At 43.1% G+C, this 23,567-nt stretch overlaps 1 protein-coding gene across 2 annotated transcripts in view; it reads left to right on the top strand.

The window, feature by feature from the left end:
• Positions 1-11,499, top strand: part of KIAA1958 (KIAA1958 ortholog) — a 138,407-nt gene extending 126,908 nt beyond the window's left edge. For both annotated transcript variants that reach the window (XM_070375098.1, XM_070375095.1), the window contains one exon: positions 821-11,499. In XM_070375098.1, coding sequence (XP_070231199.1) covers positions 821-1,627 — 807 coding nt within the window. In that variant the 3' untranslated portion in view covers positions 1,628-11,499. The remainder of the gene's footprint in view (positions 1-820) is intronic.
• The last annotated feature ends 12,068 nt before the right edge of the window (positions 11,500-23,567 follow it).

Below are 23,567 nucleotides of genomic sequence, written 5' to 3'. Positions count from 1 at the left end.
GTCTTTAATTGTCAGTATAATCATTAAGTTTTTCATATCTTTTGAGCAAATATTGATATTGAAACTCTGTGGAGCATTAAGTCAGAGATATTTCCAGACTTATTCAGATAAATTCAGGTAAAAAATCAAGGCAAAATCTTGCTGTACAAATTGCACATGTCAGTCGTCCTTCTCTATAGAATGTTTCATACCAGCTGTGCCACACAGTGCAGAGATCAAGGAAATTAATGTTGGAATGATTCAGTTTGATCAGTTTAATTCAGGCATGGTTCAGAGAGGATGGTTGGATTTTATTGAAGAGGAGGGAAGGAAATGATTTGCTAGAGAAGAGAAGAAAGGGCTTTCCAGAGACAAATAGTTACAAAGGCCAGTAATAAAACATATGTGTATATATACTTCTGTTGTATGTATATGTGTTCATTACTGTTTACAAACCCTTTCATGTCCACTACTTTAAGCATTACAGTAATTCTTTGAGAAGGTATAATTATTATTTCCTGTCTTGTTGCTTGAAACACTGATGTCTAAAGAGCCTAGTGTGGAACCTAGATCTCCCTAAGCATTACAATAATTCTTTGAGAAGGTATAATTATTATTTCCTGTCTTGTTGCTTGAAACACTGATGTCTAAAGAGCCTAGTGTAGAACCTAGATCTCCCAGCGTGAGGCCCACTGTTTTTTCCATTATTTCATGCTAAGAAGGCAGCCCTCTAGAGGGCTGTCCCCAGCACAGCCCCCAGTGAGGATCAGGAGAAGGAAGGAGGGGTCTGGCTACCTGGGTGTCCGCAAAACGTGTAACCTCAGTGTTTGTCTCATTTGAGATCCCTGCAGTGAAGTTGAACGAGTTGCTCGAGAACTTTTACGTCACCGTAAAGAAGAGTGACGGCTCAGACTTCCTGGCCACGTCACTGCACGCCATTCGCCGAGGCCTGGACCGCATCCTGAAGAACGCAGGGGTGGGCTTCTCCATCACCAGCAGCACCTTCAGCTCGTCCACCAAGAAACTCAAGGAGAAGCTGTGGGTGCTGAGTAAGGCAGGGATGTCAGGGGCCCGCTCTCGCAACATCGTCTACTTCTCCGTCTCGGACGAGGAGGAGATGTGGCAGACGGGGTGTCTGGGGGATGACAGCCCTATCACGCTCCTGTCCACCGTGGTCAAGTACAACAGCCAGTACCTGAACATGAGGACGCTGCAGGAGCACGCCGACCTGATGTACGGCGACATCGAGCTGCTCACAGACCCGCAGAACCATTCCTACTTCGCCCGGACAGACAGCGTCAAGCGGGAGAGCCGGAGCGCTTCCACCCGCGTTTGCCATGGCAAGATCTACCACGAGCATTCCAGGGGCCACAAACAGTGTCCTTACTGCCTCCTCTACAAGTACATGTATGTCCACCGGCCGCCCACCCAAATGGAGGCCAAGTCCCCTTTCTACCTTACAGCCAGGAAGGAGGCTGCAGACATGGGCAGGGTGTGGTATGAGGAGCAGAGGATGGGCCTGCGGTCTCTTCGGGGAGTTGTCCCGAACTTAGCCAAGAAGGTCAAGCTGGAAAACTGTGAGAACTTCACCTTCGTCTCATTCACTCAGGTGTCCAGAAGGCTCAGCTCCCACAGCTGCTGCCAGTGAGTGCCCCCTGCGTCCCGGCCACTACCCGGCTCATCCTAGTCAGGGGGCGCTCCCCCCTGCAGCCAAGGCTAGAGCTCCGAGGCCGCCGGGATGACCATAACTTCATGGTCAGGGTGTGGGACTTCCTGTTTCTTTGACTTCAGATTTGTTTTTTTAACTGAAAGTAGACAAGTGAAGATTTAGAATGTTTTATCCAGATGTGTGTCACCTCTGTTAAATTATAGTATCTAATACAATGTATAAATGACTACATACACAAAAGCAAAGAAGTTCATTTTATCTAGTGCCTTTTTAGCACAGATTTTCTCAAAAAAAGAAGAAAAAAAACTTTCAGTAGTCATTAAAAAAAAAAAAATCCCAGTAGCCTAGTAGCTTTAGAATGTTTTGAAGACTCTAAACACTTTAATGAATTACAGTAAGGATCTAGGAGGAGAGAGGCAGACAGGTTAACTACTTCCGGGAGAAAACTTGTGCTTGGCACTCCTCTCTGTGTTTGGTTGGTGGATAACTTGACCCTGCAGAGCATGCAGCCTTGCTTGGTGGAAGGTCATGGAGCTCCACTCAGTCATGCTGATAGAAAAGCAGGGCTGCTCTCAGCCCTGGGAGGAACTTGAGCTCTGCATCAATGGAGACAGTTTTATGAAAAAAGATTAATACACCAAACAGTGCTTGTGAGAACAAGATTTCCAGTGAACGAGGTGGTTCGAGGGAACATCCTGCAGTGAGAGAAAGTGTCTTGGAAAAGCGATCTGTGATCAAAACGTGAAAAACCTCCTGAAGCAGAAGTGCCTACATTTTCTTTCTCAGTGTGCTGTGAAAGCTGTTTTCGTTTGAACACTGTTTAGAGGTTTTTTGTGTTTTTTTTTTCATCTGTTCTTTGTGCCCTGCAGTTGTTCTGTCAGCATATAGCACTGGATCTGTAAAACAACTGAAAGTAATTTTCAGGCTTAACCAGGAAAAAAATCCAACAAAATAAGCTGCAAAGAAAAAAAAAATCCCCAAATGTGTTTTTATTAAAGAGTTTTGAAGTATGTTTGTCAAAGTACGACTCTTTCAGCCACAAGAGATGTCATCATTTGAGGTTGGCACCAATGCTTGGCACACGATGATGTGCCAGCCTACCAGGTAAGCAAACCCAGCATCAAGGACATAATGGTAAAAATCAGACCGGTGATAGGCTATTAACAGTGTGAACACATTTCACTCAGGTGGGATTTAATCTGACCATATGTTATTCACACATTAACAGAAAGTTACAATAACTGCTCTCAATTATAAATTAAAAAAGGAACCCAAAGAGTACTAATTGATAAAAATAACTTCTAGGGAATCTTCATTTTGTATCTGAGGAAAGACTGCCACAACCTCACACCATTTTGTTCCTGTGTGTGCTTTCTAACCCACAATTAAAATTCCAGTATACGTTCATTTTGCAGGAGTCCTAAAATTAGTCATATTTCTTTTTCAAAATTTTGTTTCAGTATTAATTGTTTTTAAAAAATCATTCACTGGCCCTTGAAATATGTAATACTTCCTTTACTGGAGAGGACTCAACCAATGCTGCCTTAAGGTTTCATGTTATTCCCTTTTTAGTTCCTGCAACACTTATTTTATTAGTTGATCTTTCCTGAATGTAGATTAACTTTGGTATGTCTCCATCTGTGTGTAAATAACAGGTAATATGTAATAAGCAGTATTATAAGCTATTGACTACTGTTCTGTTGTGGTTTCCTATAGGGATTTTAGGATTTTGATTAAAAAGAGACAGAACCTGAGGTACAGTTTCCCTCACTTGCTGAACACCCAAAGGAAATTTCACTTGAAGATAGCAAATGGTCATTTTTCTTGTCAGTACTGCTCTTAAACAGAAATATAACCTATGTGAAACTGTTGGGCAGAGCCTGCAGCCTAATTAATAAGACTTCCATTTTTATTTTAAATAGATTCAAGAAAAAATTGCCGTTAGGTGTCGCTGGGATCTTTTCAGATTTTAACGTTTCCAAAAGTAGTAATAACTGATCCAGAGGCTATAATCTTTCTGTCGACAGTGGCTTTCATCAGCTGAATAACAGTCTCTGCCTCAGCTTTGTCGCTTATCACCCATGTGGTGAACTTTCAACCCTCAGAGTTCTAAAGGGGATGATTATGATTAGAGTCAGGAGGTAGAATCTCCAGTGATGCCTGATGGAAGGAAAGAGTCATTATCTCATTGTCCGAACTGCCCTTCATCAAACTGCCCTAAATGCCCTTCCCGTTCCTCCTTGGGGACTGGGAGTGAGAAAGAGCACATGTATCAGGTGTTGCTCTGCGCCATCCACTGTGTATTTGTATGTAGGGGTGTGTGTGTGCACACTTTAAGCTTATAGGTAGGAACACGTAATAAACCCGCTAACCTGGCAAACACCTGTCCTGCTACACGGCTGTGTCCACGGTCAGACGATCTAAGGGGGCTGCGTAGCTAGCTCTCTAGCCTTCAGAGCTCAGGCCGTCGTTCTGTCTTTTCAGCCAGCTCTAAATCATACCTGCTGGGATCTCGGGGATTTTCTCCTCTTGGCCTGATAAGCCAGCGGAAGGGAGAACCCCAAGAGAAGAAAGGGGAAGGTTATGAGTACTTTCTCCACTTACCTGTAGTTGTTGTTTTTTTTTAATTCATAAGTGGAATTGAGTAGGGGGAATTGGCATGTTCACAGAGGCAGAAGTTGCTGTGGCTCCTGTCAGGAATGGTGGGGCTGAAGGTACTTCGGGAGGACCCCGCAAGTCCTGTGGGTGAGCTCTTGCCTGCAGTGTTTCTGCATCTGCTCTAAAGGGAGCCCTGCTTGCTTGGTACCTCCTCCCCAGAATCTCCCCAGTCTCCCCTGGGAAGTTTATTCTGCCAGAGACACCTGGGGCATCAGCTTTAAGGGTGTGATTCATTGAAATGTAAAGGCGTTAGCACAGCACTGGACACACAGTAATTATGCAATAAGTCTCCCTATTTAGTTACAGTCTTTGGGAAAAGCAATAATGATATTCAGCTAATCTGCTTTATACCACTTATTCCTTCCATGATGGAAAGTCTCCTTTAAACTGTTAAACTTGAAGAGGAAACCAAACCTTATAATCTGGTCACATTTATACCCAACACATCAAATTCTACCTCCTACACCTCGAAGCCCGGATACCTCAGATATAAGCAAAAACGATTAAAGAATTTCAGAGAAGCCCTGAGAGGCTTTGTGAGAAAGCTTTCCATTGTTTACTGTGTTTGCAAAGGGGAGTGTTATGGGAAAACCTAACCAAAGTTGTGAAAGGATTGGTCTCCTCAGTGATGTGGCATTTCCCAGCTTTCCTTGGGTTATGTGCTGTATTAACCTGCCCTGACTGACTCATGGTGTTTGTAGAAGTGTGAAACTCTTGTTACTTTGATTTTTATCTCAATTCAGCCTTATTAGAACATCAAGCACTGTGCCTACTTCTATCAGCATGTTCATAGACAGCCATGGAGAAAATCTAGACAAAATAGTCCTCCCATAGAAGCGGAAGCCTCTGGCTATACAGGAAGGATGGCCAGATTGGCAGCGCCTTCTCTCCTCGGGTGGTCAGTGCTGGTCTCCGTTTCCTCAGCTGTGCGGTGAGATGATTGGAATTGATCATCTCCAGAGTGGTCAGTGTTAACGTCCCTGCAGTTCCTTAAGGCCATCTAGTCAGGAAGTGGCAAAACCAGGAGACAGAATTCCTAATTCCTCAAGGCCATACACTCAGTCTCCTCAATGAGTGCTTCTCAGTATATTGGAATGCTTTCTTTAGGAATAATAATTTTCTTCAAGTTTCACAACTCCTTAAAATTAATATTTTGTTATCTCTGGAGGCAGCAGAATATTGATTATTTTTCTTAGATTAGGCCAACACCTAATGACCATTGGTAATTAACATGTATTGTTACCACTTAAAATGTTTAAATATTACGCTTATCAGATAATACATCCCTTTGTTGCTTTTTTTGAAATCTGGATTGCTCACCATTTTTGAGCTAGTAACCAATTACCTTTAGCCATCCAGGAATACAAACAATGAAGACCTCAAAGAAGAGTTACCTCATTTCCTCTAAGGAGCTCCAGTTTAGTCTAAGTTAAGGCCCATACATACTGAGTAACTGTTAACCAACAGCCCTGAGCCGAAGAATACATTAAAAGTTTCAAATTCATGTGTATCTTTAAATGCTTTTACTTTGGGGGTGATCTTTTAATGATGCTCTATTTTAAGAGAAAACAAATTTGTTTAGGCAGAGTTCTTAGGTAGGAATCTTTGTTGTATTTTCCCATATAAATTATTATCTGAGCAAAAACATGAGGGGGAGACTGGTGATGACCTAAAGCCGAACTCCCTTTCTAAGAGAAGAGGTGGCTTTGGGAGATGAGAACTAGTTTATCTGGAAATTGCTCTGTTCTGTACCCATGTATCCTGACACCGGGGGGTTTCCTAAAACTCCTCTGGGGGAGGTGTCCTGTCCTGGCCAAGTTCACCAATTATGATGATGATGGTTTTCAGCACTTCTAGTTCTTTACAGCCCAAGAAATCCAGAGAAGTTCCTTATGTTTTCATTGTTGATCAGAATCAGATTTTTATGCTCAATTAAAATACTTTATTATTTATCTAATGTGGTTCATTTGGAAATTAATAATTTCAGGAAATAGTTATTAAGACCCAGAAAAAGATCACTGGATTATATGTAGATGCATATTGCTTCCATTAATATTAAAAGCAATTAGGTAGATCCCTCCCTGACATTGAGATGAGAATGGGCTCCTAAATAAAACAGTAAAACAGATTTGATTAATTTACATTTAGCCGTAGTTATTGTTACTGATTTACTCCAATAAGTTTCTGAAAGATTCAGATTTGACTATGGTAAGTGCTTCTCATGGCTGCCTTGTATTCTCATTTAATTCTCACAACAGCTCTGCAAGCTAGGTCTAATTATTCCTATTAACTGAGAAACCAAGGCTCAGAGAAGTTAAGTAAATCTCCCTAAGTCTCACAGAGTTAATAAATTGGAGAACTTAAGTTTGAGCCCAAGTCTTCTCACTCCAAATGTGCTCAAGGCATTGATGGTCCAGTGGTTAAGACTCCATGCTCCTAGAGCAGGAGACATGGACTCCAACCCCAATCCCTGGTCAGGAACTAAGATCTCACATGGGTAGCCAAAAAAACAAACAAAAACCCCAACCCTAAACTACCTTCTTCAGGCCCAAAGAGGTCAATTTATCACAGAGCTTTTTTTTTTTTTTTTTAATGTTTATTTTTTGGCCACACTGTCCAGTATGTGGGATGTTAGCTTCCCAACCAGGGATCAACCTATGTCCCCTGGAATGGAAGCCCGAGTCTTAACCACTGAACCACCAGTGAACTCCCTATCACAGAGCTTTTGAAAAATTAAACAGTTTCTGCTTGTTTGGGAAATATTTTTTCTCAAACCATATTGTGTCATACCTTGTATGTGCTTTCTCACTAATTCAGTATTTTTATATAATTCAATAATTCCTGGAAAGCCTGATTGTTTTTTGTGAATGAGTATGACATAGTCTGCTTATCGAGAACCTTCTGTGTTTATCCAGTAAATTACTTGTGTTATCTTTTGTCCACCTTAAAGGGAGATGATCATGCCAGTTTAGTCTAATAAAAGTCAAGTCGTTTACAAAGTGTACCTCTTTTGACATGGGTATTACTGCTGAAATGTAAAGGACCTCCTAACCTACGTCACAATTATATGCTCAGGGTTTTTACTTTTGCTTTTTAATTTTGACATCAGAGAATTTTTACAATCTTTAGGCTAAAGCATGCTTATAGCAAAATATACTTATTTAGTCATTTGTTTTCTGTTCTTTCCTTTATGAGTACATGTTTTTCTGTTATGAGACTTAAAAAAACAAAAGGCTCTGGTTGTTTTGATTGTTAACTCTGAGATAGCCTAGGCAAATCCCCCTATTTTACCATTAAGAAATGGAAACTCAGAGATACCAAAGAGCCCATCCAAGGTCAGCAAGACAATAAGTAGTGGAGTGAAGACTAGAAAATTAATCCAGAATCTTCCTTCTATACCATAGCTGGGAAGATTTGGATTTTTTTAAAATTCATTAACGGGACTGCGTCTGGCAGAACATCTGGCTAGCAGAAGCCTCTGGTGAGTTCCAGCCTTCCCAGAAAAACACTCATAAAGACCCAGAAGAAGGCTGCCTCTCAATTCTAGAATCTAGGAGAAATCTTACAATTTACAAGGCATCTGGAGGCGGACTGAGAAAAAACGTTTCAGGTTGTAGCTCACTGCTTTCTTTTGTTTTGACTCATGAAACAGAGGTTCTGTGAAACAGAAAATCTGAAAGGTATTTAATACTTGTTCTCATTAACCATGTCTGTCTCCTTACTCAAAGCCCTGGCGCTAGAGAAGTAACTGGCTTATCCTTTCTCTTAACCAGATTCTCTATCCCGCCCTTTCTTCCGTCTCCCCAGCCACCTCCTCTTCATTCAGTCCAACTCCAAGTCCTGGGGCTAACACGTGAGCAGAAAGCAGAGAGGGCCTGTCAGTGGCATCATGCGTTTTGAGAAAAACACGGGAACAGTAGATAAGCAAGTAGCAGAATATGCAAATATTGTGATTTTTCACATACAGTGTAGGATCATAGAGAGATCCAGAAAACCAAGCAGTAAAAAGGAAGAGGATGCCACTTCAATAGCAAAGTGTGAAAGTAGAAATTGGGCTTGGAAATATGCACATCTCTTTACCCTCAACCTGTACATCCAAAAGAAGGGATTTGACAAACACTTAGGTGGACAGATGGCATAACCAAAGGCAAATACGGAGTTTGAGGGATAAGGACAGCATTTAAGTATGAGAATAGAGAAAAAAACGGGGCATTAAAAAAAAATGACTGAACCAAGGAAAATGAATAGCTTCCAGAACACTTGAAAATGAAAGTGATCTCCTGCAGGGAACAAAATTTTAGAATTCTCTGTGTCATATTTGAAGGAACTGAAGAATCACTTCTATGTGGCAGTAATATGTTACCTTAAGATGGGGATGGACTAAACGAGAAAGACAGTGGAATACAATGAAAAAGACCAGAAAGAAGGATTTCAAGGGAGCTAAAAACACAGTAACAGATTAAAATCCACATTGGAAATAGAAAATAATACTGATGCTTAAAAAAAAAAACTAAACGTGAAGGACAAACTTGATATTTTCTTCCTAATGTTCTTTCAAAAGAAACAGGAGAAGAAAATATGGGAAAGATAATGGATTCAAAAAACAGAACATTAGCTAAATACTACTGACATTTGCTTTCCTGATGGAAAGACCAGATTGACAAAAAAAATCATTAGACTATAAAAATGAAACCTTCCCTGAACGAAATGAAAATCTGTGTTTAGATTGAAAGGTCTCACTGCATTCCAGGCCAAAAGTGAAATTTGTTCCTAATCACCTCCTGGCAAAATTTTAAACTACCAGGGAGAGAGAATGAAAAATCCTGCAGCCTTTCATTCAGTCAGACTCCAGACTGACTTTTCGCTGTTGCACCAAGTAAGTGCCAGGAAACAATAGGGAATTCTGAGGGGGGAAGTGACTCTGGGATATGATAACATTTATGTGTTGTACACAGTTTATGTGTAAAGATAAGGGACATATTCTTATGACATTCAAGAAAGAAACCATATTATGTACTATTCTTATAAAGATATACTGCAACCTACAAAGCTTGGTTAATTTTTTTTTTTTTTTTACTGAATATGATTTCAAGGGACTCTGCAGTATCAGATCATTACCCACTAGAAGAAAGATATGTTTGCTTTTAAATAGATAATATGGCCAGAAGCCACGTATCCCAAAATGCCCAAAGTCCTCACTCACTAAATGGACTGAACTAATACAAGAAAATGAAAAACAGTTGCCACCGCACAGCATCATATTTCTTCATTTTTTAATTACTGAAGTAATACTTGATCCCAAATAGTTCAGTTGGTAAAGAATCTGCCTGCAATGCAGAAGACCTGGGTTCAGTCCTTGGGTTGGGAAGATACCCTGGAGAAGGGAAAGGCTACCCACTCCAGTGTTCTGGCATGGAGAATTCCACGGACTCTATCAGTCCATGGGGTCACAGAGTCGGACACAACTGAGCAACTTTCACTTTCATAGTATAAATAGAAAATTTAGATATCTTTTTACAAGTATAATTGCTCTATTTTCCTCACTACCATTTAAAACACTATCTTGATGGTCCCTTGCTTCCATATGAGAACAGGGAGGGGGGTCCCCACGTTTGTCTTGGGGTCTGAGAGCCCAGACCAGAGCTTGTGGAGGCCGTCCTGTGTGCTTCTCCACTATTCCCAAACTCAGAACTAACAGCAGGTGCAAAAGTAGAAAATTACAGAAGATAAATGTGTGTTGTAACAAGAGACCAGGAGAAATGAAACTTGTTTTACAAGAGTACAAATGCCAGAAAAGTTCAGTTTCAACAACAGGAAACTGGCCAGAGGCATTTGAGGGGCTTTCCTCAGCTGTAATTGAAGTTTTACGTAATTGTGTTTAAATTCAGACAGTAAGAGAATAAAAGCAGTAAAAACAAAAACAAAAGAGCTCACTAAGTTACTTCCAGGGTCTACAGTGTCAGTGTTAGAACTTAAACCTGGGTTGCTTCGTTTTGGTTTTCATTTGGTTGCACTGGACAGAGTTGAAAACACCCAGTAATACTGAGTATCGTTGACCTTGCTCAGGTCCTTCCTGGTGGTATGAAGGTTTTGTCTGTGCCCCCAAGTGGTCATGACAATTGAAACTGGAATTTACATTTTAAACAGCCTTAGCACATTTGCTTTAAATTTAGCGATAGAAAAGTGAGTGGGTTGCTTTGCGTTTGTTTAGTTTTTCTTCTGAAGCACAGCAAAACCTCTTCCAGATGGAAGGAGTCTCTTACGGATAAATTCCAAGTGTAACCTTTCGCAGGGTCTCCTCTTGCTTGGCTATAACTGACAAAAGTCTGTTCACTCTAACTATTTGGACAAGAAACACGATGCTTTTATTTAAAATGGTAATGCTTTCTCTGTAGTTGTATCTTCCAAAAGATAGCAACAAAACTGTGTCCTGATGTTTTTGTTGTCTTGGATCTTTTTTTTAATGTAGAGAGGCTGTCCATAATTTCTTAATACTGGGAACATCATTCTGAATGACAGAGGAAATGGTCAGTACCTTGAATTATTTTATTGTATCATTTTCAACTTTTTCTTTCTTCCTCCAGTGTGGCCTGCACATTTACTCCTATTTTTGTGCACATGTGATCTCCTGAGTGGGAAAGCTTGCAAAACCTTGATTTTCTGTCATAAGAGTGTCAGGGTTTCTTGTTCATTTAGCCCAGCCCTCTCATTGATAGTCTAGTGGAGTCTTAACGGTTTGCAAGGTTCTGGGTTTTTTTTTTAAGCTGTTGGTGTATTGTTCGGTTTGGTTTATGTACATGCAGCTTGACTGTTTAACCCAGATTTTTAAAAATAAAATGTTAATGTATATTTTATGTCTGTTTTATTAAAATAACTGAGTCATTTTAACTTACTTAGCAGTATGTATGGTTTCTGGATTTTTTTATTTTAGTATCATGTTTCTGGAAATATGTTTTCCTTTGTATTTTGCAAAATGTTAGGATATTTTGAGCTGCTCTGTACCTGTATCCTGTGTCTCCTGGCTGTTGCTCTGGGTGAAATAGTTCTGACTGACTCTCCCTCTGGTTCTTTGACTTGAGTTTCTTCACTAGGTGGGCTGAGAGCCCATTTGGGAAACTCAAATCCTTAAGTATTTTTCAGAAACTTGTTTGTTAGGAATGATCTTAACTGTTGTATATAGAGAGAGCAATAAATTTCAGTGACTGTATATTGACCATTGTATATATGTCTCTAATGTTTTTCTGCTCTTTAAATTAGTATTTATGACTTTGTTGTTGTTCAGTCACTAAGTTGTGTCCGACTCCGCGACCCCATGGATTGCAGCATGCCCAGGCTTCCCTGTCCTTCACTATCTCTCCAAGTTTGCTCAAACTCATGTCCATTGAGTCGGTGATGCCATCCAACCATCTCATCCTCTCTTGCCCCCTTCTCCTGCCCTCAGTCTTTCCCAGCATCAGGGTCTTTTCCAGTGAGTTGGCTCTTTGCATCAGGTGGCATTTATGGTTTTAAGGGAGTGCATTTAATCCTAAAGCCTTTTAAAGTTGAAATTTACTGCTCTCTAGATATATGAGTTAAAATAATTCCTAAGAAACAAGTTTCTGAAAAATACTTAAGGATAAGTATAATGTGGTAATAGTGAAAAGATGAGAAGTTTCCTTCACAGTTATTGACCCTAAAGGCAAATTTCATCTCTGCTCATTGTTTTGCTTATAATTTTTTAAAAGACTCCTGAACCAGTTAAAAAATTTGATGAGCGCTATAGGTCATCTTCTGAAGAAGATCCATATTTGCATGCAACATTACACATATAAACCCACATTTAAAAACTTCTGCACTAGATTTCTAAAAGTTATCTTTTTGAGATTTATGCTAAAATAGTTAAGAATCTGTTTCAAAATAATCCAGAGGGATAGAGAAGGTGGAGGTGTAGATAGTACATAAACTGGCCTCAGAGTAGATCATTATGAAAGCAGATCATTGGGTACAGGAGAATTCATTATACTCTCCTGGGTTTTTGTAGATATATTTGAAATTTTCTCTAAGGCAGAGTTTAAAACAAACACACAAAAAAATTCTTTTATTAGAGATTCCCCAACCCTCCTCACCAATCGTAGAGATTCACAGAATTTTCAAGCTGAAAAGAAGGACCTAAGGAAAGTCAAGAGTAACGATGCTGATAAGAAAGATCCTCTAGATAATACCCGAGGGAAATTTTCAGGCAAGAATGCTGAGTTGCAGTAGTAAGGGCAAAAACAAGTGAAATTTCTACCAGATGGGAACACATTTTTGTCTCTCAGTTTAATATAGAGAGAAGATCTGGGGAACTCCTGATTCCCGTGGTCTTAGGTATGACGTGGAGATGGGTACAACAGGTCTCTAACGATGGAGATGTGATCCACCACACTGAAAGTGCTGTGAAGATGGCCACCCTGAGCTGGGGTCCCAAGGGCCTGGGGTAGCACAGGGCTTTCTTGGCCTTGAGGACAAATACTCCTCACGGTGTTGCTCTGGAAACTACATGCTACCAGAATCTTGGAAGAACAGAGAACCTGCAGACAAGGGCCAGCAAGGCTGCAAGTGTAGGGTGGACAGACACAGACGTGTCCGTGGCCTGGTGCCCCCACTCTCCCTTGGGTGTCAAGACAGTATCTCTCAATGCCTGAGGGTCTCTCTCGTGACCCATGCCTTTTGGCTTGTTTCGGTCTGTCCATCTCCTCTTTCTCACTCTCCCAGATTAGAACCTGGAGCCCCAGCCGGTGTGCAGCCTGTCTACCTTCCCCAGCACATTTCCTTTTCCGTTTCTGCTCGGTTTCCATTTTATTTCCTGCTCTGCTTAGGACCATTTTCACTACCATTTTTGCTGGGAACACACCAGGGACAGACACGAAAGACATTAAACAAGATCTATTTCAGCAATAAACAAGCTTCTTGTATTTCTCATGGGATCCCAAAGAAATAAGGATGAGAAATAAAAATTCCTGCCGGAGTATTTACAATGTACTCAGCTGTTGAAATGTTCCAAATGCAATCAAGGAAGTAATTTAGCACATTTCTAATACACTTAAGTATGGTAATAATGTGTAAGAGTTTGGTCACATTTAAAGAACCCTGTGAATCTTTCAGGACATTATTACAGAATCTAACGCCCACCAATAGCAAATAACATTTTCGACAGTTAATAGTTAATACTGTATTTGTGGTTTGCTGTTGTCGGTCCCTAGGACAATGGCCCAGAATTGAAAGGATATAATTGAGTCTTCCCCTAGGCAGGGGACAGCATGATCCGGATGGCTCCTTTTGTCCTACAGTCTCAGGATATGTGCAGACTATGCACAGTCCTCTGTCACGCATTTCTCCCTTAGTGTAACAACCCAGACAGGGCACTGTTGCCCAAGTGCCAGTCATTCATGTCCCTCCTCCACAATTCTGTGATAGCTATTCTGTTATTTACTATTTTTTTTAATGATCCATTTTTTTTTTAACTTGAATTTATTTTAAAGCTAGAAATAAGTACTTCTTCAAAAATCAGAGTTCCTGGAGTCAAACCTCTCAGGTTCAGATTCCAAGTCTGCCTCTTCCTAGTTCTGTGATCATGGGCAAGGTATTTGACCTCTCTTTGCCTCCATTTCTTCATCTTTAAAATGGATATAATAATACCTACCTTGTAGGGTTGTGGTGAGGATTGAATAAGGATTTTAACATATATAGAGCACTTAGTACAATGACCAGTACCTAGCAACTGTCAAAAAATAATAACCATTAGCTACGCTTGTTTATGGGCTTCCCAGACGGCACTAATAACAGAACCTGCCTGCCGGTGCAGGAGACGTGAGAGAGAACGGGTTCGATCCCCGGGTTGGGAAGATCCCCTGGAGGACGGCCTGGCAGTCCACTCTAGTATTCTTGCCTGGAGAATCCCATGGACAGAGGATCCTGCTGGGGTACAGTCAATAGGGTCGGAAAGAGTTGGACATGACTGAAGCGACTTAGCGCACACGCATGCCTGGTTATTTATATTGCCACATAATTGCTGTATTACTTGCAGTACATTGAGATAAAAATGCATAACTACTGAAGTTAAAAATGTTCACCCATATACACCTCAAGAATCCTCTCTAGCGTAACACAGTAACCACCCTGTGGGAAGCAGCTTGGCCACCATTCTCCTTGGCTTCCATGACTTAAGGCCTCACTGTCTCCAAGTTTTTTCGCTGCGTCTCTAGATTCTTTTTCAGGCATCTCATCCGTTGACTCTCATTCATACTGACTCAGTTTTATACACTTGGTCAGGGTGATTTCACCCACTCCCAGGGCCTGAGCATAAGCAGACCTATGTTATCGAAACCTTTCTCAACTGGGGCTCTCCATCCAAACCACAGAACGCAGAACTCGACTCAACTGCCTGTTCGCTCAGTTCTCCCGGGGAGAGCTAGTGCCTTTCTAGATCAGGGGAGAGATGTTCCTTCCTTCCAGATGGTGAGGCCTTAGCGCTTACTGCTCTAGCGGAAGCCCAGCTGAGAAAGGCTCCCCAGCCCCCTGGCCCACCGGCACGTCTCCCTAAGGAAATGGCACCCATGTCCACCGTGCTGCCCGAGGCAGAAGCCTGGCAGTTATTCTCCGACCTCCGTCTTCCCTCTTCCGCGTTCCCCTCCCATCCTCCATTGTGTTTCCGTCTCTGGATAATCCCACTACTGACTTAGTGTTAGTAGTGTGAGTTGCTCAGTCATGTCAGATTCTCTGTGACCCCAAGGACTGTAGCCCGTCAGGCTCCTCTGCCCATGGGATTTTCCAGGCAAGAATATTGGCTTGGGTTGCCAGTTTCTTCTCCAGAGGATTTTCCCAACCCGGGGATCAAACCCGGGTCTCCTGCATCGCAGGCAGATTCTTTACCATCTGGGCTACAGGGAATAATTCTTGAATTTCTTCCCTTCCCATTCTCCTTTCTGCCACCAGCTTGGTCAGCCCATACCATTTGCCCCAGGATGACATACATCAACCTCAGTGGTTTTCGTGCCTCCACGATTCTATCCTCCACTGCTCCTTTGGAAAATCTCAGTACGTGCACACCTTATTACGTCATTTTCCCACCCATGGTTCTCCAAAGCCCTTATGATAAAGCTCCATATCCTCCATGTGGATGCCGGCTCGTGCTGTTACCCCATTCTCTCCTCTCTGCATTGGGCCAGCGCCTCCTTCACCTCTGCCTGGCATACCCTCTCCTTCCACCCACTCCTCTACCTTCACCCCTTTCTTTTGTGAAAGTCTTGATCTTCAGTTTTCGTCCAGCATGCTGGACACGTGAACTCCTCCTCTAAGGAGCAGCCGATGCTCTTGGGTTAGCAGCCTCTCGAGTTAGCAACTTTGAACTGGACCTACTAGCTGGTCACTGTCGCCCTACAGGGCCACTCCCATCCCCAAGGAGCCAGGTGTGTTCAAAGGGAGCAGCTGAGCCTTTGCCCCACGAATTGGCTAACCTTGGAGAGCAGGCAAGGGGCTGCGCTTCAGCTGTGGCTGCTCAGAGCCTGTCTTTCCACTGTTGGATGTTTTCCTAAGAGAACTTGAATTAATAGCTCAGTAATGAATAATGAGGGGCTGGCACACACTCCTGTTTTCTTAACAGAATTATGGCTGCCAGATTCACTGTGTTTGCTACAATATTGCAAGGCTCTGGAATCTCCTGGGAGACTCCCAGTAGATATAACATCTGTGGCATGGAGATGGTTTCCAAAAGATTGCACTGAAAAATCATCCAAAGAGGTACAGCTATGTTGGTTTTGACCAAAGGGTTTTAACTGGCACCCATGGCTGGGCTTCAAGGAGTCTAGGAATCCCCTAAGATTATAGGCGTAGTTTGAATGTCTGTGTGTACATTTGCTTGGGGAGAGGGTCCATGCTGGGGACCAAGATGCCAGTTTTCTCTTTGGATGATTAGACTTATTTCATTTATTCATTAAAATGAACACTTGTTATAATTTGCCAGACACTATCCTAAGCACAGCTTCCCCGGTGGCTCAGCGGTAAAGAATCTGCCTGTGATGCAGGAGATGTGGGTTGAATCCCTGGATTGAGACAACCCCTTGGTGGAGGGCACAGCAACCCACTCCAGTATTCTTGCCTGAAGAATCCCATGGACAGAGGAGCCTGGCAGGCTACAGTCCATAGGGTTACAAAAAGTAGGACACGACAGAAGTGACTGAGTATGCACGCATCCTAAGCACTGGGGGCATATATCAGTAAAACACACACACAGAAAAGTATCTGCACTTACAGCCCTTATATTCTAGTGGGAGAAGGCAGATAATTAAAAAGTTAATTACATTCTATATTAGAGGGTGCCAAGCATCACAGAGAAAAAGTAAGCAAGGTTGTTTTGAGATAGATGAAGTTTTGAATACAGTGGTCCAAGAAGGCATTATTGAAAAGATAACATTAAGTAAAGACTTGAGACCTCTGAGAGAGCAAGCTACATGGATAACAGCATGGGTAAAGGGAAGAAGAGCGTGCCAAGCAGAGGGATCAGCAGTGAACACCTGGGGGATATCCCAATCTCTTCAAAGTTACTTTTACTTGACATTAAGGCAGACAGCAGAGTCTGAGAAAATATCACCACCTCCTGGCAGAGTGGAACCACTGAGCATCTCCGGTCAAACCATTTTCTGTTGGATGGACCAGGCTAGTCTGTCTAACCAGAGCGGCAGAGAGTATCACTCTGGACCAGGGAGCAACATTCATTATCAGTCAAACCTGTTAGTTTTAACACGAGTTAGAAAAACTAACTAAACTGTTAGTTTTCACGAGGTGAAAGCACATATAACTTTTGGCTCAAATTTCCAATCGTCATTTTGGTCACTGGCCATTTTCAGGAGATCAACAGCCTCTCAGTAGAAAAGCTTACTAACTATAAGGGAAAAAGAGAGTATATTAAGATTCAAGGGGGAGAAAATTTTAACTTTGATTGCCTGTTTTCAGCTAAATTCTCTTTGTTCCAACAAATAGACTCATTTGACAACATTTTGTAGATTCGTAATCCATTATGAAGATTTTGGCTTTACTCCTAGTGAGATGGAAACTTATTAAAGACATGATCTTACATTAAAATTATGGTAAAATATATATAAAATTTATCATCTTAACCATTTTTAAATGTTACAGTTTAGTGGCGTTAGGTACATTCACATTATTATGTAACCATCACAACTATCCATTTCCAAAATTTTTTCACCACCCAGTAGTGTAACTCTGCTAAGTCGCTTCAGTCGTGTCCGACTCTGTGCGACCCCATAGACGGCAGCCCACCAGGCTCCCCTGTCCTTGGGATTCTCCAGGCAAGAACACTGGAGTGGGTTGCCATTTCCTTCTCCAATGCATGAAAGTGAGAAGTGAATGTGAAGTCGCTCAGTCGTGTCCGACTCCTAGCGACCCCATGGACTGCAGCCTACCAGGCTCCTCCGTCCATGGGATTTCCAGGCTAGAGTACTGGAGTGGGGTGCCATTGCCTTCTCCCAGTGTAACTCAGTACCCATTAAACAATAACTCATTTCCCCCTTCTCCCAGCCCCTGGGTAACCACCGCTCTACTTTCTGTTTCTGGTGAATTTGACTGTTCTAGGCACCTCATGCAAGTGGACTCATACAATATTTGTCCTTCTGTGGCTTCTTTCAGTTAGCATATGGCTTTGGGGTTCATCTATGTTGTAGCATGTATCAGAATTTCATTTCTTCTTAAGGCTGAATATCCTGTTGTATGTATATACCACACTTTGTTCCTTCATCCGATGATGGCCATCTGGGTTATTTCCGCCTTTGGCTCTTGGGAATAATGCTGGTATGAATGTGGGTGCACACATACCTGTTTGAGTCCCTGCTTTCAGATCTTCTGAAGTGGAATCCCTGGATCACATGATAACTCTGTGTTTAATTTTTTGAGGAGCCATCCTACTGTTTTCCACAACAGTTGCACCATTTACACTCCCACCAACAGTGCACCAGTGTCGCCACATTCTCACCATCACTTGTTTTCTGGGTTTTGTTTTGTTTTGTTTTTGTTTTACAACAGCCGTCCTGGGTCTGAAGTGGTCTCGCTGTGGTTTTTTACTTGCATTTCCCTAATGATTAGAGATGCTGATCATCTTTTCAGAGGCCTTATGTACATTTTTAAAGTATCAAGTTGGCCAAATAGTTCATTCAGGTTTTTCCATAACATCTTATGGAAGAACCCAAAGGAACTCTTTGGCCAGCTGAATATCACTCTGGCTGCTGTGTTGAAATTCTCAACTGTGAGGTGAGATGAAGGCCAATTAGAGGGGCTTCCCAGGTGATTCCAGGTAAACAACCCGCCTGCCAATGCAGGAGATGAAAGAGACACAGGTTCAATCCCTGGGTCTGGTAGATCCCCTGGAGAAGGGAATGACAACCCACTCCAATATTCTACCCCGGATGGACAGAGGAGCCTGGCGGGGTACAGTCTATATGGTCGCAGAGTCAGACACGACTGAAGCGACTTAGCATGCATACACACAGTAGTCTGGGTATATGGTGTTGGTGGCTTGGAACAAGATGATAGCAGTGGAACTTGGGAAGGAAGAGGGATAAGGTAAGGTAAGGAGGTATGGCCCATCCAGGTAAGGAGCATGGCCCAAGTGGTGACTGGAGAAGGGGGAGGGCAGTCTCTGGAACCCAGGATGTCCTCTGGAACCCTGGGAGACTAGGGTATTAGTTCACACCAAAGTGTTTGCCTGTATCCACAGGACAGTAGCAGGGATAACACAGGGGAGGAGACAATCTGGAGTAGGACACAGGACCTGAAGGAAGGTAAGGGAGCGCCTAGGCAGGATCCTTGGCAATGGCGGTGCTGGCGTCTTTAAGGGGAGGAGGGGGCAGGGATTTTTAAGAAGTGAATTTTGAAAGAAAATAAATGTTCTAAAGTGGCAATGGTCATTGAGCCCGACACTAGGTGAACCTGCAGCCGGGATGTGAACCCCTGATCTGCCCCCCTGAGAGACACCAGAGACCTGTAGACCCTGAGAGGAAGGCAGGAACTAGGAAGAGCTCACACCTGTAGATGTATTTTGGTGATTGAACCAAAGGAATTCCAGAGATCACAGCAGGGTATCATCAGGAAAGGACACGTTGTGGGAGGGTTGGGGGCCGCGGGTGCATGGCCAGAGGCTGAACCGCAAGGAAGGGAAGCCCTGGCAGCTCACTCAGGTGTTGACTGAGAACAGAAGGCCAGCAATGGGGGCAGCACCGGAGGCGAGGTGGGAGGAGTTGTGCTCTCTCACCCGCTAGCTGTGTGCCTAAGAGGTCACTTAGCAAGGTCATACATCCTGTGTTTCAGTTCAGTTCAGTTGCTCAGTCATGTCCGACTCTTTGCAATCCCATGCCAGGCCTCCCTGTCTGTCACCAACTCCCAGAGCCTACTCAAACTCATGTCCATTGAGTCAGTGATGCCATCCAACCATCTCATCCTCTGTCGTCCCCCTCTCCTCCTGCCCTCAATCTTTCCCAGCATCAGGGTCTTTTCCAATGAGTCAGCTCTTCGCATCAGGTGGCTAAAGTACTGGAGTTTCAGCTTCAACATCAGTCCTTCCAATGAACACCCAGGACTGATCTCCTGTAGGATGGACTGGTTGGATCTCCTTGGAGTCCAAGGGACTCTCAAGAGTCTTTTCCAACACCACAGTTCAAAAGCATCAATTCTTCAGCACTCAGCTTTCTTTATAGTCTAACTCTCACATCCATACATGACTACTGGAAAAACCATAGCTTTGACTAGATGGACCTTTGTTGGCAAAGTAATGTCTCTGTTTTTTAATATGCTGTCTAGGTTTGTCATAGCTTTTCTTCCAAGGGGCAAGTGTCTTTTAATTTCATGGCTGCAATCACCATCTGCAGTGATTTTGGAGCCCTCCAAAATAAAGTGTGTCACTGTTTCCACTGTTTCCCCATCTATGCCATGAAGTGATGGGACCAGATGCCATGATCTTAGTTTTCTGAATGTTGAGTTTTAAGCCAACTTTTTCACTCTCCTCTTTCATCAAGAGGCTCTTTAGTTCTTCTTTACTTTCTGCCATAAGGGTGGTGTCATCTGCATAGCTGAGGTTATTGATACTTCTCCTGGCAATCTTGATTCCAAATTGTGCTTCATGAAGTCCAGCATTTCTCATGATGTACTCTGTATATAAGTTAAATAAGCAGGTGACAATATACAGCCTTGATGTACTCCTTTCCTGTCTTGGAAACAGTCTGTTGTTCCACGTCCAGTTCTAACTGTTGCTTCTTGACCTGTGTACAGACTTCTCAGGAGGCAGGTCAGGTGGTCTGATATTCCCATCTCTTGAAGAATTTTCCACATCTTGTGTTTAGATAGCTACTTTAATCTAGCTTAAACAATAATGAGAGCTTATTACTCCCATACATACCCTTCCAAAGAGGAAGGGCAGCACTTTAGGAACTGACTCAGCTGTGCAGTTACGTCCTCAAGGACCCAGTTTCTTTATATTTCTCTGTTGCACCTCTTATGGTGGTGGCTTCATTCTAAGACTGGTTTCACCTCATGGTCACATGGTGGCTGCCAAGAATACTCAGGAAAAAAATGCATAATTTCCTTCTAGACATGGACTGGAAGAAGCACAAGCTGGAATCAAGATTGCTGGGAGAAATATCAGTAACCTCAGTTATGCAGATGACACCACCCTTATGGCAGAAAGTGAAGAGGAACTAAAAAGCCTCTTGATGAAAGTGAAAGTGGAGAGTGAAAAAGTTGGCCTAAAGCTCAACATTCAGAAAATGAAGATCATGGCATCCGGTCCCATCACTTCATGGGAAATAGATGGGGAAACAGTAGAAACAGTGTCAGACTTTTTTTGGGGGTGGGGGGCTCCAAAATCACTGCAGATGGTGACTGCAGCCATGAAATTAAAAGACGCTTACATCCTTGGAAGGAAAGTTTTGACCAACCTAGATAGCATATTGAAAAGCAGAGGCATTACTTTGCCAACAAAGGTCCGTCTAGTCAAGGCTATGGTTTTTCCTGTGGTCATGTATGGATGTGAGAGTTGGACTGTAAAGAAGGCTGAGCGCAGAAGAATTGATGCTTTTGAACTGTGGTGTTGGAGAAGACTCTTGAGAGTCCTTGGACTGCAAGGAGATCCAACCAGTCCATTCTGAAGGAGATCAGCCCTGGGATTTCTTTGGAAGGAATGATGCTAAAGCTGAAACTCCAGTACTTTGGCCACCTCATGCGAAGAGTTGACTCATTGGAAAAGAGTCTGATGCTGGGAGGGATTGGGGGCAGGAGGAGAAGGGGATGACAGAGGATGAGATGGCTGGATGGCATCACTGACTCGATGGACGTGAGTCTGGGTAAATTCCGGGAGTTGGTGATGGACAGGGAGGCCTGGTGTGCTGCGATTCATGGGGTCGCAAAGAGTCAGACATGACTGAGGGACTGAACTGAACTGAACTGAGACATTTAGAATGACTCCCTTTTAGTAGCAGTCTCAGAAAAATGTAAACACACCTCTATACACCCAGAAAACCTCTCCAGCAGTCTCACTGGGGTTGAATTTGGGTAACATGTCCACTCTTGAACTAGTTCTCATGGTCTGTGAAATGCCGTGTGTCGACTGGCTATGGCAAAAGGGAGTTGTCCTGATCAGTTTGGAGCATGTAAGGCCCATCTGTTGCTGAGACAGTCAGCATATTGGCTGTAATGGGGAAGGCTCATGCTGAATAAAATCTGAGTATTGTCAAGAAGATGGGATTTCCAGGTGACTTGATGGTAAGGAATCCACCTGCCGATGTAAGAGACAGGGGATGCAGGTTCAATCCCTGGGTTGGGAAGATCCCCTGATGTAGGAAATGGCAACCTACTCCAGTATTCTTGCTTGGAGGATCCCATGGACAGAGGTGCCTGGCAGGCTACAGTCCCTAGGGTCACAGAGTTGGACATGCCTGAGCGGCTGAGCATGCACACACTATTAGGAAGGAGAACAAGTAGATTACTAAGAATGTCTGTCTACTCATAAACTGAGCCATCATGCAAACTCAACGAATACTGTGCAAGGGTGCCATGCTTCTTCTTTCTTAACGGTTCTTGGAGGTAGCACTCTGGAAGAGCTGTGGGAGAGACGAAAGGCAGATGGGGGTGGAAGGAGGTGAGGAAACAAGAAATTTGAGTTAAGGATCCAAGAACTAAATGGAAGAGAGCGGAGCTGGATGGGACTAGAGCTGAGGCATGGATGTAACGAGAGCATGCCTGTCTGAATTCTCAAAAGAAATTGAGAGTAAATATTCCTCTGGTGCCTTCCAAGTTCCCCTTTCCCCAGAGCTGGTTAGGGCCTAATTTGTTCATCTCTGTACCTGTCTGTGCTCAAAAATGTTCAGTTGCTCCCAGCTGTTTTATGTCAGGCTAGAGACATTTGCCTCACCCTGGAATTCCAAACTCTCTAGAATGAGTACAGCCTGTGTTTGGCCTCATTTCTAATTATTGCTGTATACCAATTTTTCCAGTGGTCATGTATGGATGTGAGAGTTGGACTATAAAGAAAGCTGAGTGCAGAAGAATTGATGCTTTTGAACTGTGGTGTTGGAGAAGACTCTTGAGAGTCCCTTGGACTCCAAGGAGATCCAACCAGTCCATTCTGAAGGAGATCAGCCCTGGCTGTTCATTGGAAGGACTGATGTTGAAGCTGAAACTCCAATACTTTGGCCACCTGATGCGAAGAGCTGACTCGGAAAGACTGAAGGCAGGAGGACAAGGGGATGACAGAGGCTGAGATGGTTGGATGGCATCACTGACTCAATGGACATGAGTTTGGGTGGACTCCGGGAGTTGGTGATGGACAGGGAGGCCTGGCGTGCTGTGGTTCATGGGGTTGCAGAGTTGGACACAACTGAGCGACTCAACTGAACTGAACCAATTTATCCAAATCTGTCCAAAGAAATCAACCAAACAGGACTTTTGGTTGCTTCACAACGCCCCCTACACCAGCTCTCCTGCCTGCCTTTGTGCAGGTTTTTCCTATGCTGTGAATATTGGTCTACCACCACTCCTGGCCGAATCTCTCATTTCGAAAGCCAAATTCAAATGACTGTTCTCTGAAGGAGCCTTCACTAGTCCTACGCTCATGTAGTCGTCCCTTCCTCAGTACTGGTGTGCTGTTAGCCTTTGCTACTAGTGTCGCCTGCTCTAAACTGTCAGATTCTTGAGGACAGTGAGGTTCTCCTCCTCCATCCATGTTCATTCTTTCGTTGTTGTT

This window comes from Bos mutus, chromosome 8, assembly GCF_027580195.1.
Source record: "Bos mutus isolate GX-2022 chromosome 8, NWIPB_WYAK_1.1, whole genome shotgun sequence".
Lineage (NCBI taxonomy): Eukaryota > Metazoa > Chordata > Mammalia > Artiodactyla > Bovidae > Bos > Bos mutus.
Note: the sequence above shows the minus strand (reverse complement) of the source record. Positions and strands in the feature narration are given on the sequence as shown.